This window comes from Neopelma chrysocephalum, unplaced genomic scaffold (assembly GCF_003984885.1).
Source record: "Neopelma chrysocephalum unplaced genomic scaffold, ASM398488v2 Primary Assembly neopelma1_70, whole genome shotgun sequence".
NCBI lineage: Eukaryota > Metazoa > Chordata > Aves > Passeriformes > Pipridae > Neopelma > Neopelma chrysocephalum.
Genome location: NW_020897730.1, coordinates 3,715,365 through 3,740,837, shown reverse-complemented (window position 1 = coordinate 3,740,837; position 25,473 = coordinate 3,715,365). Strand labels below are relative to the sequence as shown.

At 40.9% G+C, this 25,473-nt stretch overlaps 1 protein-coding gene across 4 annotated transcripts in view; it reads right to left on the bottom strand.

The window, feature by feature from the left end:
• Positions 1-17,056: 17,056 nt before the first annotated feature.
• The window catches only part of PID1 (phosphotyrosine interaction domain containing 1), an 85,949-nt gene continuing 77,532 nt past the window's right edge, over positions 17,057-25,473 (bottom strand). For all 4 annotated transcript variants that reach the window (XM_027686236.1, XM_027686234.1, XM_027686233.1 and 1 more), the window contains exon 3: positions 17,057-19,028. In XM_027686236.1, coding sequence (XP_027542037.1) covers positions 18,552-19,028 — 477 coding nt within the window. In that variant the 3' untranslated portion in view covers positions 17,057-18,551. The remainder of the gene's footprint in view (positions 19,029-25,473) is intronic.

Sequence of the window (25,473 nt, the reverse complement as noted above, 5' to 3'; positions counted from 1 at the left end):
CATAACTGTGCTGGCATTACTGCATTCTTTAAAGAAGAAAAAAAAGATGGAAATTATATTTCTCAGCTGGTGTTTCCTTTGTGATGAGAGGTCCTGCACACCATGGGAGCTTGGAGTCAGGCCTGTGACTCCCTATTACCAACAACAAACCCAGGTACCTAAGAAACTCATCCCAAAGGCAATACTTAAGTCCTGGTCCTAACTAATAGAAATAATGAATATGTGATGTACTAGTAAATCTTGTCTGTCATGTAGGAAATCTGCCTAAAATTTTTCAGGAGTCCCCACACAGTGAAATATCTTGGCAATAAATTATTTCAAGTCATAGAAACAAGACAAAGCAATGAAGATGCTGTAACTGACCTGTAGAGAAGGAACTAATTTCAAAAAATATTAATTTCATATAAATATGCATAGTGCACATAAAAAATACATATAAAATATATATTTGTATAAAATTGCATTAGAGAGTATGCCAGGCACACAGGTTTTTGTGTAGAGTACAAATGCTACACAATTAAAAAAATGTTGCTCAGTGGTTTGTTGCTTTTAACAAGTTTGCTCTTAAAAACACAGTTCATAACCTTGAATATCCCCATTTTGAACTAGAATGTTTATAGAAGGTTTTTTATATGGTAGTTTTCTCACTTATAAAACTATTTGTTTGTTTGACATACCTAAGAAAAAATATTTTCTTCAATTACAGTTAAGAATGGGCATTTTTTCACTAATTGGCAAGAGCTGTTAATCTGGAATACATTAATTTAATTGGTTTGGCAATTGTTTGTGAGTTTGCACTCTGACAGAAATATGTATTTTGCATAGCACTATAAATACAAAACCTCTGTCAACTTGGCTGACAAAAGTATTCTCCCTGTTTTAAATTGCAACATATTCATTAAAGTGGGCAAGCCTGATAAAAACAAGCCACGAAGGGATAAAACTGCCTTGAAAAGGAAATATGGCATTCACTTAAGCAATTCCTTTGTCTCTAAAATACTATATGTAGATTCTTGTGTCTCTTGGCCAGATTGGGTTGCTGGGTGTGTACAGGACAGTTTGACAACCAGAGAGGTACAGAAGGAAATGTCCTGATACTCACTATCACAGAAGTATTGGCAGGCCATGTCTCTTAAGCAAATAAATAAATTTGTAGTGAAATCTAAATGAGGTTTATTCAGGGGGATTTAGAAATCTGACAAAATAGTATCATATTGTCAATACAGGCCTTAGCCCTTCTGTTGGGGTTTCCTGTTATGCCAAGTGTGGTGTTTGGGATATGAACTCCACTCCAGTGTGAGAGGGTGGAAACTTTCTGCTCCTTTCTTAGCTCTGCCTTAGGCTTTGCAAATCATTGAGATAAGGTAGGTTTACCACCAGTGACAGCCCACTACTTGTGAGTGAAGAAAACCCTCCCTTTCTCTGGTAATTAGCAAGAGGCACAACATCTCACTTGAGCCACCTGGGGCTCGGGGGGCAGCTGCTCAGCCCCCCCTCAGCATTCAGGGGACTGACAACCATGGGATGTAGCACTGTACAGCCAAGTGACTCCTTCCCTGCCGCTGCCTACTCCAGCACAAGCATTTGCTATGCAGCTCTATTAACTACAAATTGAAGGCATCCACATATTCAGGATAGCTGCAACATTTTCCCCAGGAATGTGGGAGAGATTTGACATTACCAACTTCAAAGAGGGGGAGAGGGAGAGAAGGAATTTAATTCTGCTTGCGTATGAGGTAATGTCAATTCCTTGCAGTCAGGAGACTGGGGCTTAATTGATATCATATGGCTAACAAATGTATTCCAAAACCAGCCTCATTTGATTGCTTTTTAATAACTAATAACTCTCAGTGGGAGTCCAAAATATGTATGTATAAAAAAGCGTGCTGGAGCTGCCTCTGCTGTCTGCCAAGATCACTGTTACTGAAGCAAATTTGTACCTTTTGCAGTCCTGGAATAGATACCAGCAGTGGCTGGACACGTACACTCTCTGCCTGCCCCAGCCGGGAAGCGTCTGGAAGAGCTGCAGTGAGGTTGGAGGGTTCATCCCTGCCGGCGGCAGTAGTTGTCTGTCCTCGCTGGGGTTTGTGTCGAGCCAAGGCTGGAGGGAGGATTGAATCAATCCAAGTGTTCTCCTGTGCCTGCTCCACGTGAGTGCACCTGCCCACATTGATAAAGGGACACCAGGCAATAATTCTGTCATGAATCATTTTTCTTGTGGAGTTCATTGCCTTCCTGAGTTGTGGATCTCAAAGCAAGGAACCGTCCTCTGTGATGAGGCAGGACACTCATCAAGGATTGGGCTCCTCAGTCCCCTTTGGTGGCCCCATGTCACCCTCCCTTGATGCTCAGAGCTTCCCCGCTTGCTCCCCAGCCACGGCCAGCTCAGCAACAGCACAGCTGCCTTTAAGTGGACCTGGTTTTATCAGTAATTTTTTGGTCTTGATTTTGACTTTGTTGGGATTTAGGTTTTGGGGTTTTTATTTGTCCAGTGAACCAAATATTGAAAAAATGCTGATCCTGTCTGTTTTTCATTCTGCCCCTGGTCAAAGACTCTTCTTGCTGTGGTTGCATCTGGGTTAGTGTCAAAAGGAATTCAGATGGCTTGTGTCTATAACCAGTCCTAAAACCGGGCAAATTATACTTGGGATAATTGGAATGTATTTGATTTTTATTGCTTAACAAGAGGATGCAGGAACAGGCTTAATTCAAATGAGTTTACGGGAAGGGTATCAAAGTGCATACACTGAAAGCAATTAATGAGGGACCTCTCCTGGGATTATTCGAAAGACTATTAGGAAGATAGCAAATTATGAAAAATCATGATGCAGGGCAGAAAGAGGAAAACAATATCCAGGTTGGATAATTAATGATAAAAACAAAATTATATTCTATTTGGGAAGAAAATAAACACATTCAAAGGGTCCAGGGGTACTTCTGTAAATAGAGACTGATGACTGGAGCGCTATCACTGTTTCTGTGAAGCACAGGCAAGGTTTCCAAATCAGTAGAAAAGTTATGAGCTTTAAAAATTATTCCTCAGAAAAGCAGAGGTGAAATGCTAAAAATGACTATTTTGTGTTGCAAAAGGGGAAAAAAAATACTGAAGTGTCTGTTACCTTGCTATTCCCCCATTTCCAAACCAGCAGAGGTAACAGGCACATCAGAACATGTCAGTCCTTCTCCTCATTTCCTACAGAGAGAGAATGAGATCAATTTATAAACGTCAATCCTTCAAGCAATGTTAGGAAAGGTTGTGGACTGTTATGATTAAAAGAAGTGGTGACTTCATTTTACACATATGCATGTTGATTTTACTTCACCTCTATAAAGCTGCCATTGACTAGATTTTCATCAGGAGTCGCACTAAATTACGTAATACTGACACATTTATGGGAAGATCTTTCCTTTGACTTTCCACTTTTCCTGTTTCTCCTTTTCCATCATAGCTCAAAACTATGATATTTTTCATTTTGGAGTATTAGATAATCAAAAAGCACAGTTATTTTATAAATGTCCATTAAAAAAAACAAAACAAAACCACCCAAACAATGGAAAGGAACACTTACTGCAATGGAATATTAGCATGTTATTCTGAAGCTCACAAGAACTAGCTTACAGTTCTTAAAAACAAGAGTGGCATTATTCAAGTTAATGATGAAGCAACGTGGTTGGCGATTGCAGCAGATGATTTTGGGCTGCTTCTAGGTAAGATCTGTTATACCTTTATACAGTATCAATAGACTTACAAAACCAACAAAAAACCCACCCAAACCAAAACCAAATAAACCAATGTTGGTTTCCTGTTACAGGACTGGTGCTGCTGTAGGAAAGAATGATAAGAAATGGGGTTGATCTTCAGGTTTCAGTGTTACAGAAGACTGCAGATGCTCAGCACTACGTGTGACTAGTTCCTTGTGCTGTTTAAAACACAGATCTCCTAGCCTCCTCTCTTTGATACAAGTGAGTTGTTTAACCTCTATCATTTTATTCTTTGTCTCTTGGGCATAATAATATTAGTAATAGGAATAGTTTACAGCCTCGTGGGTACCTAAAGAGCCAATTATTAGGGTTTATTTAATTAGAGGTTGCGTCCTGCCCTCTTTGTTGTTACCTTTCATCCCAAAAGGTGCAGCAGATCTTGGCAATTTTGTTTTTTTCCCCTGTCCTTTCTCTGCACTTTCTTAACAACACCATTAATGCTGCAGACCCAGATCCTACCCTTGGAAAACTGAGGTAGTTTCTCAAACAGCTCCTTGCTCCAGCTTATGCAGCTGCTGCATTAGTTGTCACCATGGGCAGGTAAAGCCACCTTTACCTTTAGTAAAAGCCATGCCTGGCTCCAGGTGCTGATCATAGGGATCCAAGTCAGATCCATGGGGAGTCCTCTAGCCACAGCCCTCTCCTCAGTGAGACACAGTAAGTGTATGGATGTAGCACCATCACAATCACTTAATTCTTTCCATTTCACAATAAGACAATATAAAAATTCTCGTGACTGAAAATGCAAAGGCACTCATAAAAAAGTCTGTTGAGTTTTATGCCTCATAAATGTAAACCACAGTGCACTTTAAGTTTGCTGTGAAAACATACCCCTCAAAATCTGAGTTTGTAGGACACAGAACAAATAGGATTTTAGAACAAAAGTCTGGTTTCTATTATCTTGAGAATTCTACTAATGTTAATTAATTATTCTGGTTTGCCTTTCTTTGTTTTCAAGTCTTTGCAAGCAATATATTTCTGAAGATCTGCTGTTTTACTGCTCTTCTTTGATGAATATTTTATCACATAGTAATCAACATCTTGTAAGGCAATTGTACGGTTTACAACAGTTACACAATGAAACATAAAGCAAGTAGGAGAAGCAAAGGCAGAATGCAACATTATTAAACCTTTAAACTTTCAGAAAAGCTGGAGTGACATAATATTAATTTATCCTAAAGCAGGCAGCATGTTGCTATATTGCTCCTGCCTGCTCACTTCCCTGAGTGGCGAGATTTGGCTGCTTGTGTTTGATCATATTGTTATTCACCCTTTGGGAAACATGGGCAAAGGGAGTGGTGGTGCCAGCAAGGCCACAGCCCTGGCTGAGCTGGAACAGAGCTCTGGCTGTGCCGACCCCAGAGCGTGCCTGTGCCTCTCTCAGGTGGGCCATTGGCCTTGATGGCACTGCAACCTTCTACCTGCCTGACAGTAGATTTTATTTATGTCTGTGATGAAGAGCTATTTGAGAACCCCATGGTGGGTTTCTGGTGTGAGTGTAAGGCCATTGCCCCTCAGTGGCTGTGCTGGGTGCTGTTCACCCAGCTCAGTGCCCAGACAACCCTCCCGTTGCTGGGGGAAAGCATTTTCAACAGACATGACTTATTTACAGGCTGACAAAATGTAGGCCTTAGGGCTGAATATTAATGTAATAACCCTAACTGTAATAAACCAGCTGCTTCTCAGAAGTGCTAATCTCCCACAGCTTTCAATGGCCCTAATTTTTTCTCCCCATATTCTTCACTGTTCTAAAAATCAGAGTGCTTTCATTTCCCTCTCTAAATAGACCTGTGTCAAGCAGCTTTTGGTGTTACTATTTTACAATTTTCAGGATTGATTCCTGTGTTCTGCTAAAGTCAGAGGCTTGCAAACTGTTTGGGAGACTATGTTGAAATTTTTGTCTTTTGGGGTTTTCTTAAATATTCATAAGAACAGCACTATATGCAGCACTCCCCTGAACAGTACACAGGTACTACAGATGTGTTGTCACCATTAAATGACACCCCCAGGGAAGCTTCAAACAGTTTAAATACAAGAACTCTTTCTGGTGGAGCATGGTGGCTTGTTTCTGTGGTGTGTGTTACACAGATGTATTTAGACCATTGCTGACGCTCATCTTTTAAGTTATGATGTGCAGATAAAGTATTAGGAAAGGTTGTGCCCACCTTGACAGAAAAGGTTCCTCTTCTCTTGACACCACACTCTTTTCTTCAGCCCTGATTCCCAGCTGTATATACTTAAACCTGTGAGAGCTGATTGTCTTGTATTGATATACCTCCAAACAATGATCCTCATACAGCAAAGCCCTGCCAAACTTTCCTGTTCTCGTATGGTCTTGGGTTGCTGATAAACTATGCAGTAGGAAGTAGAAGGCCTAAACCTGTGGAAAGATGGTCAAAAGAAGGTGAGCAGGACTGTTTCTTCCCCTGAGGAGATGACAGGGACAGCGGCATGAGGAATCTTTTCTAAGCCAGCCTCAGGAACCAGTCTTGCCCCAAAACATGTTGCCCATCAGTCTCCAGGTGCTTGAGGCCATATTTCTTGTATTGATGCTCTTTGAGCGTGAGAAACTGCTAACAAACCACCAGGTTTTCAAATGCTCTGGATGATTTTCAATGTTTCTACTGGTGCAAGTCTGTAGCAGTCTCTCCAGTACCAAGGTAGAGGATCTGCCCAAAATTCAAGCGCCATTCTAAGAGAAGTACTGACAGTTTTATTTCAACTCATTGAGTCGCTGCTCCCTATTACAGACAGTACATAGCAGAACTTGGAGACCTATAGGAAGGAAATAAAAATCAGCCATGATATGCTAAGTTTTCCATTTGGGACAGACATAAGCACAGGGAGATATATTCAGCTGCATAAATACCATCAGAACAAGAAAGAATGGGGCGATTTTACCCATTATCACTGTATTAGAGTGAAGAATTCTTCATAGGGGAGCAAACAGATTTTAACGGCTTTAAAGATTTACTACTGATTTTAAAAAAGTTGCACAGCATGTGTATAACCTATTAACTCTTTGCCACATTATCTTAGCATTTGGTAGTTTAATAGGATTCACATATAAATTAGGCATAGGAAAATAAGAACATCAGATGGCCCTAATGAGGTAGATAGGTTTAAAAAGATGTAAACATTCAGATTTCCTTGGAGCACAAGCCACTTCCAAAGATCCAACAATGCACAAAACGGAGCACCGCTCTGCCTGCTATGGTAACACCTAGTTACTGAAGAGACATACTACGTTTTACTGTGTCTTCTTACATTTACATCTGAGAAAAAAAAAGTATTTGTTATCCTTGAATTGAACACAAGAATTTTTGGCTGTATACTCACATAAATGTAGAGTTGCACAATTTGCCTTGGGTTTTCTCCTGGCATCATTCAGCCCATGCCTGGCACCTCTAAGCTGCTTCCAGACAAGTATTTCTGATTCACTGGAGTGAGCTGACGGTGTAGCACAACTTACTGAGCCTTGAAGCTGTGGTTAACACAGAAACAACTCAGGAAATCGCTATTACTCTCTCAACATTTTGAATGGCATTAATCTTCAGCCCAGCATTATTGTTATTACCTTATCTCTGGAAACATCCAAAATCCAGTGCCTTGAAGCCCGTTTTTTCACAGGCTTTCACTGGGATCCGTGGGCTATCAGCCTAGCCCTTAAAATAAGAGGTGGGACGAACAAAATTAAATCTTTCTTCTGATCTCCTTTGCAAATGTCCCTTGATACCTGCATGGCCACCAGCCCATCCAAAGATGTTGTGAGAAGGAAGCAGGGACAGAGAGCTGCAAGGAGCCCTTAGCCCTGTTGCTCTGCAGGCCCGCCAGTTCATCTGACTGCAACCTCAGACAGGGCTCATCTATCCATCTCTTGTCTCTCTGTCACTGAAGGCATCCACCCCGCCCTGAGCAAGACAGCGCAGTGGGATGGGGAGGGTTGGTGACTGCTGGCACTCCCAAGGACAGCAGGCTAGTAGGACACGGGCAGGAGCCAGCTCAGTACTGTTCTGCCTTTGGCTGCAGCAAATGCTGTTGGAACACGCCTGGCCACCAGGTCCAACAATCAAGGAAGCACCAGGTAAGATGAAGGTGGGAAGGGGAGAGAGGAAAGGGAAAGTAATATCAATTCTTTTACATTAAAAGCAAATATGTCGGCAGAGAAAAATACTTGATTTGAGGTTTGCAAGCAAGCAATTATATTTTTAAAGCTGGCATGAAGCCTGCCCTTTGTCCCGCAGGATCTAATGCAATGCCAGCTGAAATCACGTGCCCATGGACTTGCACTTGGACTTTCACGTAAGTCAGTACTTTACATAAAAAACTCACAGTACAAAATTACCCAATAGAACTGTTTGTAATAACTACCTTTCTATAAAACGTTGAACAAATAAGCCTCCATATTTTTAGGAGCATTTAAAATGTTTACTATAAAATTTTATTATGTATTAAACTTAATTACCCGAATTAAATTCTCAATTATTGTACCTGTGCATGCTGTTTTATTTTTTGCTTCAGTAATGCCAGATAGTATAGCTATTCAATTTTATTTTGAAATTTTGACTGCATTTATTCAGATATTTCAAGTTGGCGGTGAACTAATGGTAGAACCTGGTTAAGCTTTAGTATTACTGACAGAAACCACACAGGCTATATACTGCCAGTCACAGTTGGCAACACACCCTGGGACTTTTTCTGAAGAAAGGTTGCAGTGATCAAATAAATGGGGCTGTCTACTAGGTTCTAATGTCGAATCAAAAGCACATTTCCATTTTGGAGCCAAATCTTTCTCAAAACCAGGTTTTCAGAGATGAAAACATTACATCACTTTGGGGGCAAAGGGAAAGGATACAATGAGAAATTTTAAGGCCTTATAGTTTGCTAAGCATGTGATTGCTGACAATTAATTTTATTTATGCATTTATGGAACATCTTTTACATTCTTATATCAAGAGAATATATCTCTTCCCCCCCACACCCTGAGTCTCTACTGTATCAAACTACTGAAATAATATATTCTTTTTATTTCAATTTGAAATCTGAGTTCCCTGTTTCTCTAAATGTTGTAGCAGGCATGTATTTTCTGGTAATCTCACTGATGAGCTCTGCTAGCCATAACACAAGCATAATTCACTGCAAAGATATGCCTCTTTCAGAGACCACTTCATTTATTCTTTGCAGTAGCTGAAAAATCCAGGCATGAAATCATGTTTTCCAGCTATGCTTTTTGTCATATTTATGGTCTCTTTGGTAAAATCAAAGGAATGGACTTCTGTGTAATGGGGCATAGTTTGAATGGGGCACAGTAACCATCACACCATAAAATTTAGAGTTCGGCTGCTTGATTACAAAAGCATGTCCTCAATGCAGCCTTTGCACAATGCAGCTGTTTAAATCACTGGGAGTTTAAAATTGGAGTCACTTGAGAACTAAAATTGCATGTGATGGCAAAATGGAAGAAGATATTAAGTCTGGGCTGCCAATTTCAGAGCAATTTCTGGAAGTCTGAGAGCCTACTGATAAAATTATGGAATGTAGAACATGCAGCAGTCATTAAACTCCTTTTCTTTTGCTTGCATCATGAGATTTTCTATCTGAACACTTCACAGTGGGCCTCCTTGAATTTAGAAACAGGTACCAACAAACAAGAACTGGGAGTGATATTTTTGAGGAATGGAGCCTTTAATTTCTGCTGATTTTCTCCTGAGATGTGCTCTCTATTACCACATGTTCATTTATTACTCCCTTGGACACAATCTTGCAGTCTCTACTTGGTTTAAAATTGTTCATGATGTGACAATCCCATGTAAATTTTCAAGTACATAACAACATGCTAATCGAATGACCACTCTCCTTTTCCTCAAGGTGATGAGCCTGGGGAAGGCTCTTGGAAGACCTCAATGCAGCCTTCCAGTACTTAAAGGAAGCTGATGAAAAACAAGGAGAGAAACTTTTTGCACAGGTAGATAGTGATAGGACAAGGGAGAATGGTTTTATCTAAAAGAGGAGAGACTTGGATTAGATGTTAGAAAGAAATTCTTTACTGTGAGGGTGGTGGAGGCCCTGGCACAGGTTGCCCAGAGAAGCTGTGGATGCCCCATCCTTGGAAGTGTTCAAGGCCAGGTTGGATGGGGCCCTGAGCAACCTGGTCTAGTGGGTGGCATCCCTGCCCAAGGCAGGCGGGTTGGAATGAGATGATGTTTAAGGTTTCTTCAACCAAGCCATTTATGATTTGTACCATGGCTTAGATTTGACAGTGGAGCCATCTCCTATCTCATCACCTCTGGTGGGTGGACAGGGAGCTGGCCTCCCCCACTATGTTTCTCTCCTCTGGGAGCACAAGGCAGAAAGACCTGGGGAGGTGACACCTCATCATACACTATTAGCTGCAATAATTACATTGTTATAATAAACTACAGCAGCTTTTTTGCTTCTATTTTTCACACTCCTCCACAGAAGCACCCAAACCATGTGAGCTGTCATGGATGCCCAGGATGACATGCTGTAACTCAATAAAACTCAATAAAAGCAGATTTAATAGCATGCTTTTGCTGCTCTTCCTAATTACAAATGATAAATAGCCCTAAATCTTTTTTTTCTCAAGGTAATTCCCAGTTTTCCAAAAAACAGATAAGACCAGACTTCTCTACCTAAATATTACACACTGAAAACACAATCATTTAGTTTTATCAGAAATACATAAGAAAAATGCTGTGATTACTGGGACAGAGCTAATGTCTAACAATTCTCTCTTCAGGGTAATATTTCAGAGTCCAGGTCTAATGCCAAAGCATCAGTTACTTGCCATGCAGGGAGGCTTCTGCAGAGCAAAAGCCAGTGCAGAATCTGTCCTCCATTGTTCCTTGAAGCAATTCACACATTTGCCACAGGAGATGCAGTTTAAGGATTACCAGACAGTATGGCAAGTCTGCTGCTTCTGGTTTTCCTAACCCTCAGCCCTGTTGCCAACAAAATGTCAGTAAATTCAATAGCTTCCAAAACCCTGTGGTAACTCTGTGGCACCTGCCACAGCACAGGGACGAGAATTCTCCTTCCTTATGATCGCAAAATTTAAATTGGAAATGAGTGGAAAGCTATTGCTGAACCAAAGCATCACAGGCAAATAAGGGTACAACACCACCCATTTCAGCTACTGAATGGTCATAGATGGGTTTTTTCCACACTTGCAGCTATTGTTTCTCTCCTTTCTATTAAATCAGGGTATATATCACTTCAGACCATTTTGATTTCCACCTGCATGAAATTTACATACATCTTGCACGGACTGACATCACTTAATCTGCAAGATTAGAGTTAATTCTCTGTTTTACCTGATTAACTCCACTGAATTGATCACACTTATTTCTCTCTCCAGCTAAGATGCACACAGCTGCTCATCTAAAGCATACAAATTATCTCATAGCCTAGTTATGCTGCTGACACGAGGTCATGAAAAATGTGCCAACAAAACAGAATCCCCAGTGCTCCAGCAGACAACAACGAACCTCATATTTCACTATAACTTGGCAATTAAGTCGGAAGAAATACCTCGGGAGAGGAGCCATTCTCCAGGATTTCAAGCAGAACAAACCATTGCTGCTGAATTAGCTGAGACCCACTGCAGCGTGCAGGCAAAAGGCAAACCGTGCTGAAACTCTTCTTTCTTAACCTTTCTAATGGCATAAATTAGGATTTCTGTAAGTAAAGCACAGGGAATGCTGTGACCTGCTGCACGAGACTGTGCTGCCTTAGGAAAGCTCAGCACAACTCGGCATCACGTCGTCCTGCAAACAGATGAGGTGCTGTCAGCCTGCCAGGCATGCCAGCCCATGGCTTGGCCCAGCTGAGAGAGCATCCCACAGCCAGGGAGGACAGGGCTGCCCTGGCCCCATGTGTCTTCCCATGTGCCCACTGGTGGCTGATGCCCCAGAGGCGTGTGAGGCAATTGGGGCCACCAGTCCTGTCCCATGCCCACCAGTCTCACCATCCTGACAACAAGACATCAACGACCTGAGGCAGTAAAGATTAGAGGCACACCAGCAGAGACCTGTAATGAGTCAATTAGTAAACACTAGGCAATTATTGTTGGTTAAACTTCTGCAAACTGAAGGAAGGAGCCTTTCCCTCTCTACTCAGCACAGCCCAATGCATTACCATATATACACTTCCACAGCACTGGTAGGGAATAATGTATTTTTCTGACAGGTCACACAGAATTAATCAGAGCACACTACCTGCAGAAGACACTGCAATGGCCCAGGGAGAAGAGCAGAGCTCACTGGAAGTGACAGTGACCTCTTCACAGGGACACCAGGGACAGGCAGAGCAGGATGGCCGAGTTGGGTCAGAGGAGTGGGTGTAGGGATTCCACAGCTCCTCTCAAAGTAGACCTGTGTCCAGCTCATCCCAGGCTACTCCTTTGCTACCGAATAGCAAAGACAATCAGAAACAGGGAAGGGAGGCACAAATGCCTTTTCTTTGTGTGGCCAGAGCTCACTGAAAAAGACACAAAGAAATATACCTGAAAACCCCAGAGAAAATCAGGTCCTAAACCATTTAGGGGAGCCTGGGTAGATGTGAAGCATGGGCTATTAGTCAAGCACAGTTTCAGATTTCACCTGTTTCTGCACTGGAATAAGTCTGACATATTTTATGAATACAAAAATATCCCACAGTTGACTATCATCATTTAACCTCATTTTTCCTTTTTAGAGGAGTTTCCTTTGAAGTTCCTCTGCGTATTTCATTATTGTCTTGGGATCTGGAAAAGCTGTTGTTACTTGAAACCACCAGATCTGGAATCCATTAAAGATGAGACTGAGCCAGGGAGCACCGATGTGGTACTGAGCACTCAGCCACAACAATTTAACCCAACTGTGCAAGAAAACCTTGATTAATTATATTCCCAGTAATTATGCCTAAAACTATTTCTACTTTCTAAATGAGAGGTAACTAATTTGAGATAACTAACTTGAAATAGAAATAACTCATTTTTCACATGCACATGACCCATATCAACTGTATAAAATTACAATTTACTTTCTAAGAATGAAATCCACTCCTGTCCATCGTTCTCAGAAAATCTATACTTCCCATCAAAAAACATACCAGTGACATGATGCATTATTCATAGGATAATAATGTTTCCTCTCTTTCCAAGAGCAATACAATTTACAGGAAAATAACAGAGAATGTAAAGCACAATGCAAATCAAACACAATAGATAAAAGTTATCGCCTAGCACTATCTTCCCATTCTGATTGAGAAATCAGGAGAAATGCTGCAGTCTGCACAGTAACAGCCCCCTAGTAAAGGGACACACTGATTCTGCACCATGGAACATGTACAGTAACTAAGAGTCACTCCTTTGCCATCAAAGCTGAGCTACCTCTAATGGCATATTTTCAATAGGTGTTTTCACCTTGCCAATGTAAGCACAAGTCACTGTGAGCAGTTTTCTCCTCATGAGAAAACATTAACAGCCTTTTCACATACACCTTCCACCAGAGACATTAAAGAAACCAAAACACCCCACTCCCATCTTTCTAGCAATAACTGGAAATCATGCCCACTGCCTACAGGACCTATTTCTAAAATGCTCCCATGCTGTTAGCACAGCGTGAGGATTATCTTCAAATGCACTCCCAAAGGCTGCTCAGTAGATAGAGATTGTTACTCTGAGTATTTTTAACACTTCCTCAATCGTGCATTAGAAACCTGATCTTCTGCTTCCAGTTTTTCTGAAAAGAACTTGCAGCAACGCTAATTTCTTGCTGAGATGCAGGATTTGAAGCTTCTCTTTCAGCAAAGTAAATCAACCATCTGATGGAAAAGGAGAACGGACAGAGATAGTGCCACCCAAGGAGCCCATCAAGCACCCTGCTGCTGGCACGTCCTACATGAAGGCAGCAACCCTCTGCTGCTGCACCACCCTGTGAAGTCCCAGTACTGGGCAGGGTCCAACCCACACAAACCCAACCACCTCCGGGCAGTGGCCACACCAGAGCATCCCTAACCCTGTCACCACTGTGGGAGCTGAGCACATCACATTCCAGAGAAGACTTTCTTAGAACACAACTGTGCCAGGGATCTCTGCTGAACTAAACTGAGAAAGTTCTCCAACAGCTTATCCTCACTCCTCAATCTTCCCTGAACTGTTCAGTTTGGGGAAGCCCGTCAGAGAAAGATGAACTACGCCCCGTTTTTCACATCTCCAGTTCATGCTCAGACACCAAAAATCTCAGCCTGGCCATCTCCATTATCCCATAGACCCACATGTCCCTGCTAGCTGGGGCCTTGTTGTGTCCTCCCACCCCTCCCCACAGCTTTACCAGCCTGCAGCATTCACCCATTTGCAGCACAGCCTCAGCATGTGCATCACATCTGTGCTTCCAACATGTTTCACCACCCTTTTTCAGGGAAGGCACTGCAGCAGACAGGATAACATCTCTCCAAACACACAACTATTTTCAACGAATTATTGTATCTTCTTTAACAGCCCTCACCAAAATTACAATCCTAACTGAAGAAGTTCTCATGGCACTTACAAAGAATTACTGCCACACAAGAGAGGTCTTCCCAAACTTCAAGCTTAGCCTGCGCAACTTAGCTATAAAAATCCAAACCAACAGCTGAATCCAACTGTCTTACACTCTCCCACAGGTACCAGCAACTCCTCCATCCCAGCCCAGCATCGTGCAAGCATCATGCCATGCCTCTGACACAGGCACACAGATGTCCTGTGGGTGCAGCCACAGGGGCACAAGTGTCTGGGCCCGGGGCGAGCCCTGGGAGGGGGAGGGACAGCACCCATTTTCCCCAGCCAAAGATGATCAATGGTACAATGAACAAGAGGAAGCATTTTAATGGAATTAAACAAAAAAGGAGCTTTTAAAAATCCCCTGTATCTGTTTAAAATTACATTAGGGAAAAGGTGTAATGAGTGTCCCTATTGTCAGGAAAGGATATGTTCTCTTACTGTAAACTCTTGGCAGACTGGACACTCCAGTCTACAGGATAACAATCAGACATTTAAGATATCACTTCCCGATTACACACAAATTAATAATTCACTGCCACAGGGAAAACTGAGCCCAATCATACATCATTCTTACAGCAGCTAATTGGGCATGGAAGGGAGAGTTCTGGTGGTAAATGGTAAATAATGCATATGGTACATCAAATTTTGCACGTAGATAGACAAGTTAATTTGCTTCTCACTAACAAAAAAATTTTTAATAAGTAAACCATTTATCTCAAGACTAACATGCAAGACTGCCTTCACATATATGCCAATGTTACATATGTCCACCAGACAGAAAATATTTAACAAGTAACATGTTTCAGTATGTATGTGTGTGTGTACATGTGTACATATATATGTGTATACAGACACACAGAGAACCTTACAATTCAAATAAAATTAAACATGAATTCACTGATATTGAAGTCTCAAAACTTGCAAGAATAACATATATATGTAAAACATATACATGTAAAGTTTTCTAAGAGACTGATATGGGATTGCCTCTCTATCTCAATCACATGCTATTTATTTGTAGGTTTTAGGAAAATTAAAAGCAATTCATTGGCAAAATCCTTTTTCATGTAAAAATGAAGTCACTCACTACTGGAAAGCTAGGGAGTGAAACCAGCTGCAGAGGGGTTTTTTTGTTTGGTTGTGTTTTGGGTTGTTTCTTTTTCTTTTCCTTCTTTTTTTTTAAACAAAACATTAAGCTGTTCTTAGGGGCTTTTGAGTTTAAAACATGAAAGACATGAGTCTCTGCCTTTCTCCATCCCCATGGGCTAAAACCCCACGCACATCTAAGCAATTCTCATGCAATCTGTGCTTGCCAGTGCAGAGTGTTGCTCTCCCCATAGCAAAACTGCTCCTGAGCAATCATACACTCACAGCTCCAGAGAAGATTTGGTAGGTACAAAAGAAATTCAGATTTCAGAGCTTGAAAACTGAACAAACTTACTCTATATGGAGTAACACTTACTTTCTCTTTCTTAAGGTAGTTAGAAAAATTATGAAAATCACCTTGACATAACCCCAGTGATGTTACACAGGGATGTCAAGGTGTAAAGACCGAAATGCTCTCTACATTTTTCACACTTCTAATAACACACTTAGATATTCAAAACTTTTTCACTCTTGCCTACAAGCAGAAGAGGAAAAGAAATCCTTTACATGTTTTCCTGGCTGACACTGAAGGAACTCATCAACCCACAGCGGGACGCAGTGAGATCCAAAACTGGGCTCTTTGTAGTTGAACAGAAAAGCCTTTAGCCAACTGGAAGTGACTTCTGATGGAAACTTCATGATATTTCTTTTCCAACAGATTAATTGAAGGAAAAGTTCAACTTGATGTTTCATTCCAGTATCTACTGGCAACCGATAATCAGTGATAACTGCTATGCTTGCAATTCAGGACTGAAAGCTTTTCTCCTTCATGCAAATGGCATCACACATTTGGTATTGATAATTCAGAGAGATTTGGCATGAATTCCATATTATCTAAGGATCCAAACTCATGATACTGATTATTTTTCAAATCTCATGTTTTCTAAGACAAACTGCAGTCCACATTCCCTCATATTCCCTTGCATGTTTGAACCCTTAGAAAATAGCTGGTTCATGTTTCAAAGGGTCTGACTTTCCAATAAAAAGGACTAGAATGTTCTCCTTCATATTTTATTTTTATCATACAAAATTCTCATGTAATCCATAGCCCCCAGTTGATGAGGAATTATCGCAGACACCACAATATCAAATATCCTTTCTGAGCACTCCCCAACCCACTGTAAATCAGTACATCTGTAAAACAGAAATGTAGACTGTCCTGTATAAGAAAAGACAAAACCAAAACTGACAACGAAGGTATTCTTTGCTTAATCCACCCCAGCAGGTGACTGCTCCCACTCAGCAGAGCTCATTTCAACTAGTCAGGTGGTGGGAGGGGGTGGTATCACTGCATCATCCTAATAAACAAAAATTATAGATCATGTCCACCCTCAACAAAGTAAAAAAAAAAAAAAAAAAAATCCAAAAAAAAGCTAAACAAAAACACTCAAACTCCAAAACAAAACAAAACCTCACAGCAATAATTCACCTAAATATTTAAGAGAAAATAATTTTAGAGTGCTAATGGTAATTCTCATGAAAACTGATGTAATACTTAAAAGGAAATAAATTAACATTTTCATTCCACTAAACAAAACAAATACAAAACCCACACACATAAAACCACAGAGATTACACTGGAAAGACAGCTTAAAACTAAAAGGGTTTAACTCAAAACTTTTTTTTTATTAAAGTATGAATGCATTTATGCTGGAGAACAGTTTACATACATTACAAAGCAACAAGCATATTTTCAAGAGGTGTGGGCCCTCCTCAATATATCTCCATGCACAATGTACATGCTTTACCACTGGACTCGCACAAACACTCTCACATACAAACACATAGATGCACAAAACACAGACACAGACCTATCTGCTTGGATTAGCTTTCTTTTAAGGCTTCTGTAAGGTGCCCTAGTGCCCCTAACATTACCATAATTACAAATAAAGTCGTACAAAGGAGCAGAGTTACTTGCAAACTATTGATCTGCTCTCAGCCTTAAAAAATATCAAGTGAAACAAGTTTTTCCTTTTATTTGAGTTTTATTAAACATCTGCATTTAAGAAAGGCATGACTGTATATCTGCGAACAAGGAAAGATACGGGAATCTTAACATGAGGTTCTCAACCAGAACAGGTGTTCAAACCTGGCTCCTAAGGGACCATTTCCTTTGATCTTTACAGTAACACAGCCCTGGCTGTGTGATGAGACACTCCCAGCTCCATCCCAGCAGGGCCACTCGACCAGCAATGTCCGGTAACACGGACTCATGGCTCCCGTGCTCGTGGCACTTCAGACCTGAGGTTGATGAGAAGTCACAGTTCAAACATTGACAGACCCAAGTGTCCCTCAACTACTCCCAGTGGGCCTCCCTCCTGTGGAGCACATCAGGGTAGGAAAATGCACAGATAGCAGTGCTGACTTGCTGTACCCCCAGCCATTGGGGAGTATTTTTGCCCACCCCTTTTTGGTATCCTGCAGTACACAGTCTGAAACTGCAACTACTGGTGTTGGGTGAAAGATGTGGCAGCAGGTATATTAAGAAAATAGGTACAATGAATAAAATAAAGGATAGCATATGATATAATGTGTACATACAAGCATCTTTCATTTTTATCTGTGAAATGTGAATTAACTGCAGAATGCCAGGCCATTAGTCTAAAAGGCTATGTATGGCTGTCTTAGCCTACGTACGGTCAAAGGATTTTTGTGATGCATTGTGGAGAAAGATTCTTCGGGAACCATTAGGGCTTTCCAGGTCTACTTGCTCTTGTGCATCAGCATCAGCCCGCAGCTAGGAATGCCAAAGAAGCAACTAATAGAATTACCTGACCAGTCTTATAAGAAAAACAGGGATGACTGTACTTCATGGTATGCACCTGAACTACAGAGATGAGAAAGGGACAGCGATGAGTGGGTGGGAGAGATGGGGGAGAGATATTTTTCTCACTTTTACAACAGCAGCAGATTTCAATGTAACATGATTACTTTAATGATGCGTAATCTGTAGGTACCAAATTGCTCTTTTGATTTAAAAAGCTGGTCAGACAAGTGTTTGGCAGTCCTTTCATTCCCCTGTTTCAATTGTTGCTTATTCTTCTATCAGCTCTCATTCCCTAAGCCGTTTCTGCCTCTGCTGAACCGTGAATGAGTCCAGTCAGCCATCATCAGATTCAAATTCATGAGACACTTCCTCTGACGAGCTGTTCCTGTGGATCCGGCCATCACTTTTCATGCTGTGAAAAGTCTTCTTAAAGGCCTCCATCATGGCATGGGCCAGCTTCTTGGCCTCCAGCTTGCTCTCACACTCTACAGCATGGCAGTCCATCTGGTAGGACAAGTCATCGTTGATCTCCCGATAGACCCAAGCAAAGATGTTTGGGTTGATGTTGTGGTCAGCAGTGCAATAGGCTATACGTGCTACCTGAAAGGTATCCATGTGGACTGTCGCCTCACCTTTGAGGTCCAGATGGTGCAGCCACACTTGGAAAGGGCGAATTTCCAGAAGGGCATTAGCTGGGTAAACATCCTCCCTGGTGAGCGTGTGCTTCTTCCATAATTCAATGACTGGTTTCTCTGTGCAGCCTGACAAAAATTGCATCCCCGTTGTGGAAACCTTACCCAAATATGTAACCTGCAAAGAAGAGCAAAGACAGGTGAAAACACAGATGGCAGACTCAGGTATTACTTTCTGCCATACCAGGGAACTTTTCTTTATCTGGAAAATAAAAACATCCCCCCACCTCCTGCAAACTCCCCTGTCTCCCCTTCACTTTCAGTAAAACAGTTTTCAAACTGCTCTCCAAGTATTTGCTTTTCAGATGCTGAATTCACCATTCAAACACAGAAGTTAACAGTGGTCAGTGTCTGAGTTTCAACGGATTTCACTTTTGTCAGCTCCCCCAGAAAGCCCACCTTTAGAGCCCCTCACTGCCTCTAAGTTCATGTTTGCTAGTGCAAGTGTCAGTGGAGCAGGCCCCAGGTAGCTTTTTTTTCCTCCCTACTTTATTCAGATGATTTATTTGCATCATATTTTGAACATTACTATTAGGGAGATGGAGACATTCTCAGTTTGATAATGCAAGGCTGCAGGGGGTCAGAAAAGCATGATCACAGCAGAGGATTTTAAACAGTTTGAATATGTGGGGTTTTTTTCAAAATGATCCTGTTTTTCCACCACTTCTGCTGTTTCTACTTAAGTATTAAGCCAGGAATAACTCAAAGCTGTTCAAAACTCTATCTTTGAAGAGGGTTGAGACATTTATTACATCAATTTAAAAAATATACTGTTAAAAAAATCTAGTAATAGATCTACCTTAGTTTAATCACATCATCTCTCTGCTTTTCTGTCTAGCTCTTTTGAGAAAATCAAATCCCAAACAGCACAGGAAAGCAAGGTGGTTTTAGTGCCCTTACTGTATTTTGTTCACCAAATATCAAATTCACTGAGAGGTCCATATCAAAATTCTATGTTAAGCCTGTGCAGAAATATTCCCCTAAATCTGTGCAGCTGCTAATAAGGATTCCTTTCACTTACAGTTGAATGGGAGATTATTTGATCTGGGAAAAGGGGATTTTCTCTAGAAAAGACAGGTCAGTGGCACACAAATACAATTATGCAGATTATTCTATTTATCGCTGTTGTTCAGAATGGTGCATTTAAGAACAACTATATGAAAGCAAAATTGCTTCTTATTTGTGTCTTGCAGAAGTAACTGCCTGAGACAGAACCTTGTGCCTCTTGCTTGATGTCTTATAACCTCCAGTACATTTTACTCAAGGCATTTGGAGCAAAAAATTAATCACATACACTTTCCAAACTAATTTCTTCAAAATTCTGTATTAAGCACACAGTATCAGTTATTTTATTGTTGTAAATGAGTTAAGAAATGTAGAGAAAAAAATATGGAATTTCCACATTTAAGCACATTAAAAAAATCATAACCACAAGAAATACAGGATTTGTAATCCATGCAAACAAAATTTTCCACAAGAAAAATATTTTGTTGCAAGCTTCATAGGTTTTGTTAAACTCAGAGACCTAAATTAAGCTATAATTAAGGAAAAATCTTACAAAACTTTATTGGAAGTCTGTGTGGCTTAATCACGCCTGCCAAAAAAGCAATTTCATAGCACTGACATTTCAAAATGGGAAGTCTTATTCTTTGCCTATAAATATTCATGCTTTGCACCGGGAATATGCTAAATCTTATAAAGCTTTATGTTGGTTTTGGAACAGTGGGAAACACAACAGCTAGAACAGTTAACAAGGCAAGACCTACCAGTGTTTTGCCTTATTTTATTTTATTAGTGATGAGAGTTGAGTTCCCTCAAGTACTGTAGAATAACTTAAAAGAAAACCTCAGAGATCACAGTGCCAACTAAACACATACAAACAGCACACGCAGGACCAAAGAGGAATATGTCTGCAACATACTGGAGGGTATTTCAACATATATCCACAGTCATATTGCTTTGAACAGATCAAGATCATTGGGCAAATTTGCACATTCAATATATTGTCCAATATATTGTGTTTGAATCATGAATTCAATATATTCCAAAGGTTCGCTCAGCATTGTTTCATATTCACAAGTCAACTAACAAAAACCAAACACATACTGTAAATTGACATTTGGGGTCAAATTCAAAGCCCATTGCAACATCACAAGTCCTTCACTGACTTCAAAGAGATTTGCACAAAGGCTTTAAACTCTGAGAAACAGAAAAATATCCTCTTGCTCATACACTTTGTAACTGCCCAAAGACAGCCTTGAATCCCTGGCTGCAGGATTGAGCTGCCACCACTGCAGCATTTTGTCCCCCAGTCACTGTTTGTAGAAGACCAGTGTCAGCTGGAGCCCGCAGAAATAAGCACCTCTCATGAGTGCACAGCAGTCGATGCAGGGAATTGTTTCATTACTGGTTTCCCCTAAAGAGGAAGCTGCTGACAGCATGTGAGCTGCCCTGAGCAGCAGCATGAGGGCTGGAAGAGGAGAGGAGAGCTAAGGCAGCCCCATCCCAGTTAGGCAGCATTACTACAGGCCTTCCCAGGCAGTCAGCACTGCTGAGCAACATGCTCTAATCCACCCCAGCACACAGCATCAGCTTCTGAGCACAGGCAACTCCCAAGTGATGCTCGTGACACCTCCAGCAGCTGAGGAGCAAGATCAGAGCAAGTTATCACACAGCAGCATAAATTGAATTTAATGTTCTTCTCTGTTCCTTTGCAGACACTAACTGCAAACCCCTGTTGGGTATCAATCCATGTGTGGCCTGCTTAAGGGTGAAGTTGCAAAAATAATGTATTTACTTAAAGTAAAGTATTTTTATTTTAAGAAGAAAAGCACTGAATTACTCTGAAAGCAGCCAATGCAAAAGTAACTAATAAGGAGGATGGGATGATGGCTCATTTACAAAAATGGGATATACTAGTCTGATTTACTGTTCCAGTTTTGTCACGGTATAACTGTGTAGGAACCTTTGGAAAGTTACTTCTTTTAACACCACTTTGCATTTCCATTATATAAATTTGATTTTCCTTTGAGGACACATCCATAAATATTTATAAGGTGCTTAGCCATTACAACAAGGAGTTCACAGGAGAGAGAATAAACAAAGCCTCTGCTTTAGAGTTTCTCCTGTACTGTATCTTACACAGAAACATCTACACCTACTAGTGCTGTTATTTTTTGTTTCTTTTTAAATGAATGATTATTTTTTTCCTAGTTGAGATACAAGCATTTGATAAGAGTAGCATCACTGAAGCTCTTAGTCAAGACGGATGTCTAACATTTCATCGCATCATGGTCCCCTGATAAAAACAGAACAGGGATACAGGGGCTGGCAAGACACCTCAAATATTTGACACACAAAAATGTATTTGACACTAAAACAGCAGTATCCTGTTCAGAAGAAAGCTTTCTCCATGATTAAGTATCATCTACATGTTATCCACTAAATATTAATCCATCTGAAACTGTCCAATTTATTAACTTAGACATTAACATTTGCATAATTGCAGGGACAGTACCAGTATGAACTAAAACCAGCAAAAGTTGGATTTTTAGGTTACTTCTCCCTGAGCTCTCAGTTACAAGGTTATTCCACAAGCAGTGCTCCCTGTATTTCAGCTCTTACCTCAACACATCTCACAGTGTACCCACCTTTGTTTAAACACCCAGAAACCAGTGACCACACACATCATTAGAGTAAAGCTATTACAGTACAACCATCTTGCTTTTCAATTTCCAAGTCTGCCAATCAAAGGTCAAAGAACGGATGATTCTTCCCATTATCAGATGGAGAAGAAAACTATTTTGAGGCAAAAATTCCCAGTGGTGGTCTTTTCCATTAAAATTGTTGATCTCTTATCAGTGTGAAGCCAGCAGGGAAGTACAAAAAAAAAAATCCAAAACAGAATTTCATCTTTAATACTCATAAGAATCACACGTGAAGGGCACAAAAAGATATTAGTAGTAGCAGTAGTCTTATTATTGTTGTTGTTGTTGTTATTGTTACAGTTATTATTGCACATGCAAACACACACTGGAAAAGTGCCTAAACAGAATCAACTGTACAGCCTTACTAACTAGAGAGTAATCATTGTCAAAGACAGGCCAAAGCCACAGGGCAGGCTGAAACCTGCATCTGTGATAATACAGCTCTGACCACCAGCCAAAGTTCACCAAGACTGAATAATGCTTTTCCTTCCTCTGAAACACTGGAAGTCACTTGGCAGCAAACACTGGTTCAGGAAAATTACTTATTTGTGACAGCATGGCATATCCTATAGCAAGTGTCATCCTATACACAGTAAGGCCAGTAGCTGTGGTCCCTCCCCTCTAGGGTTGTTAAGCATTGGACCAGGCTGCCCAGGGAAGTGGTGGAATCACCATCCCTGGAAGTGTTCAAGAAACAACTGGCCATGGCATTAATGCCATGGTTTAATTGACAAGGTAGTGTTCAAAGGTTGGACTCAATGATCTTGGAAGTTTTTTCCAACCTTAATGATTCTATGATTGTAGCATCCGTTCAAGGCAGAATAGTTACGGGTTGGTTGTAACAAGTAAATTATGATCAAGTTGTTGCAGCCTTTACTTGCCTTGGACACTGTATTCTAAGGGAGAAAAGTAATGCAAAAGCCAGCTCAATGCCACTGTGTTAACCTTAAGCAGTAAAGGCATTTCCTGTCATATCTTCTTCCGGGGTAAGAGTATATTTCTTTGTAGTCCTTTCAGTCCTTTGGTTTATGTATTCCATCTGTCCCACAAATTTCTGGAAGATACACCTCACAACAATTTCTTGTGCATGTTAAAAATTATCCATGTTCTTTCCAGCCTTCCTGTGGCAAACTTCACTCACTGACAAGCCACTGTCAACAACCATGACATAAAATACACTTGAGGTTTCAGCACTTCTATGCTTGCAAGCATTCAAACCTTTAGTAAAAGCCAAGATGTTCTGAAGAGCTCCTTATTTTGCCCTAGAGACTTGCCAACACCAGTATCAGTATCTGACAAAACTGTCCTCAACAGAAAAATGCTGTGCCTTTGCCTTTTTTTTAACACAGCTACACCCATCTGACATGTAGAGATGCCTCAAATCAAAGAGCATGAAGAATAATTGATGTCATTTTCATGCACTGTCCTGGAAACACAAAAGCATCTGAGTACTTTGACATTGTTGTTTTCAGCCCCTTCAGTCCAATAATGTATAGTTAAAATATGTTTTAATAACTATGTTCAAGAACTTAACAGCTTCAAAAAGACCAACATAGCAGCTGCCATAGACATTTACACTTCTAGCACAGTGTGATTTGTCAGAAGTCACAGCTCCTGCCTGTGTCGATCTGACTTCAGATCCGACTCCTCAATGGACCACATGTCCATACTGCTCCTATCTCACAAGCCTCACTAAACTTAGGCAGCTGAATGACCTTTTCTCCTTCTGTTCCATATTCCCAGTCCATAGACTATCACTGCTCCAAGAAAGCAGATCCAAGTTGTAAAGATCCATAATTACTGTATTACACGAGGACAGATGCTCTCTTGGCACAGCAACTTGGCATGGGAACATGTACTCACAGAGGACTCTGGGCTCTCGCACTATTCAAGACTATGATCAAAAGACCATATGCAAAATTAACTCCTTAGTTATTTCTTTAATATAGTTATTTCTTCCATACCAAATAAGGCGGCTCTTTGTCAACAAAATCGACAAAGAAAATGAAAAAAATAAAACAAATAGAGCACTGAACTTGAGCCAGCAGGTATTTACTCTGCATACTTGCAGTCACCAGAGGATGCCCTGCAGGATCTTGAATCTTGTGCAAATCTTAGTAATAGATCACTGTCTCTTTTGTCCATCGGTGTTTTAAAGTAAACATCCCTTTAGCCCCAAATTTGGTCTAGGTGCAACTGGTTATTTGATCGAGACAACAAGATATTCCTCACTTAAAGGTGAGGCAAGCAGAGGTGATGAGGCAAGAGCTAATGACATATTTTCTTCCTGAAAACAGAATTTCTTCTGTGGCAACTTCAGGATATGTGGCAATGAAGAAGTGACTGGAAGGGTCTGTGTCAGGATGCACAGGTCAGCAAGTAAACTGTCACAGAATCATGGAATCATCAAGGTTGAAAGAGACCTTTAAGATCATCCAGTCCAACTTTCCACTCAGCACTACCACTGTAACACCTAAACCACTAAATCACATCACTCAGCACCAGATCCAAGAGCCTCAAACACCTCCAGGGATGGTGATTCCACCACCTCCCTGGGCAACCTATTCCAAAGCCTGAAGTTTGTCAGTTTGTCCCAGCCAAGCAAGAACCACCAGTCTAAAGATTAAGCAAACTCACAGAAGTATTTAAGAGGAATACAGAGGAGATTTGAAGAAGAGTGGCCAAAAGCAAGTTTGGAAGGACGTGTGCATGTCTCGTTATAGATTGCAGCTGGAACACAAACACGCAGACACTCTCTGGGTTTGCAATACAAAAGCAGACGCAGGACGAGAAAGTCCAAGATGCACCCAGACTCCACACTGTATTGTTGAGGCCAGAACACAGCAAGCTTCATCC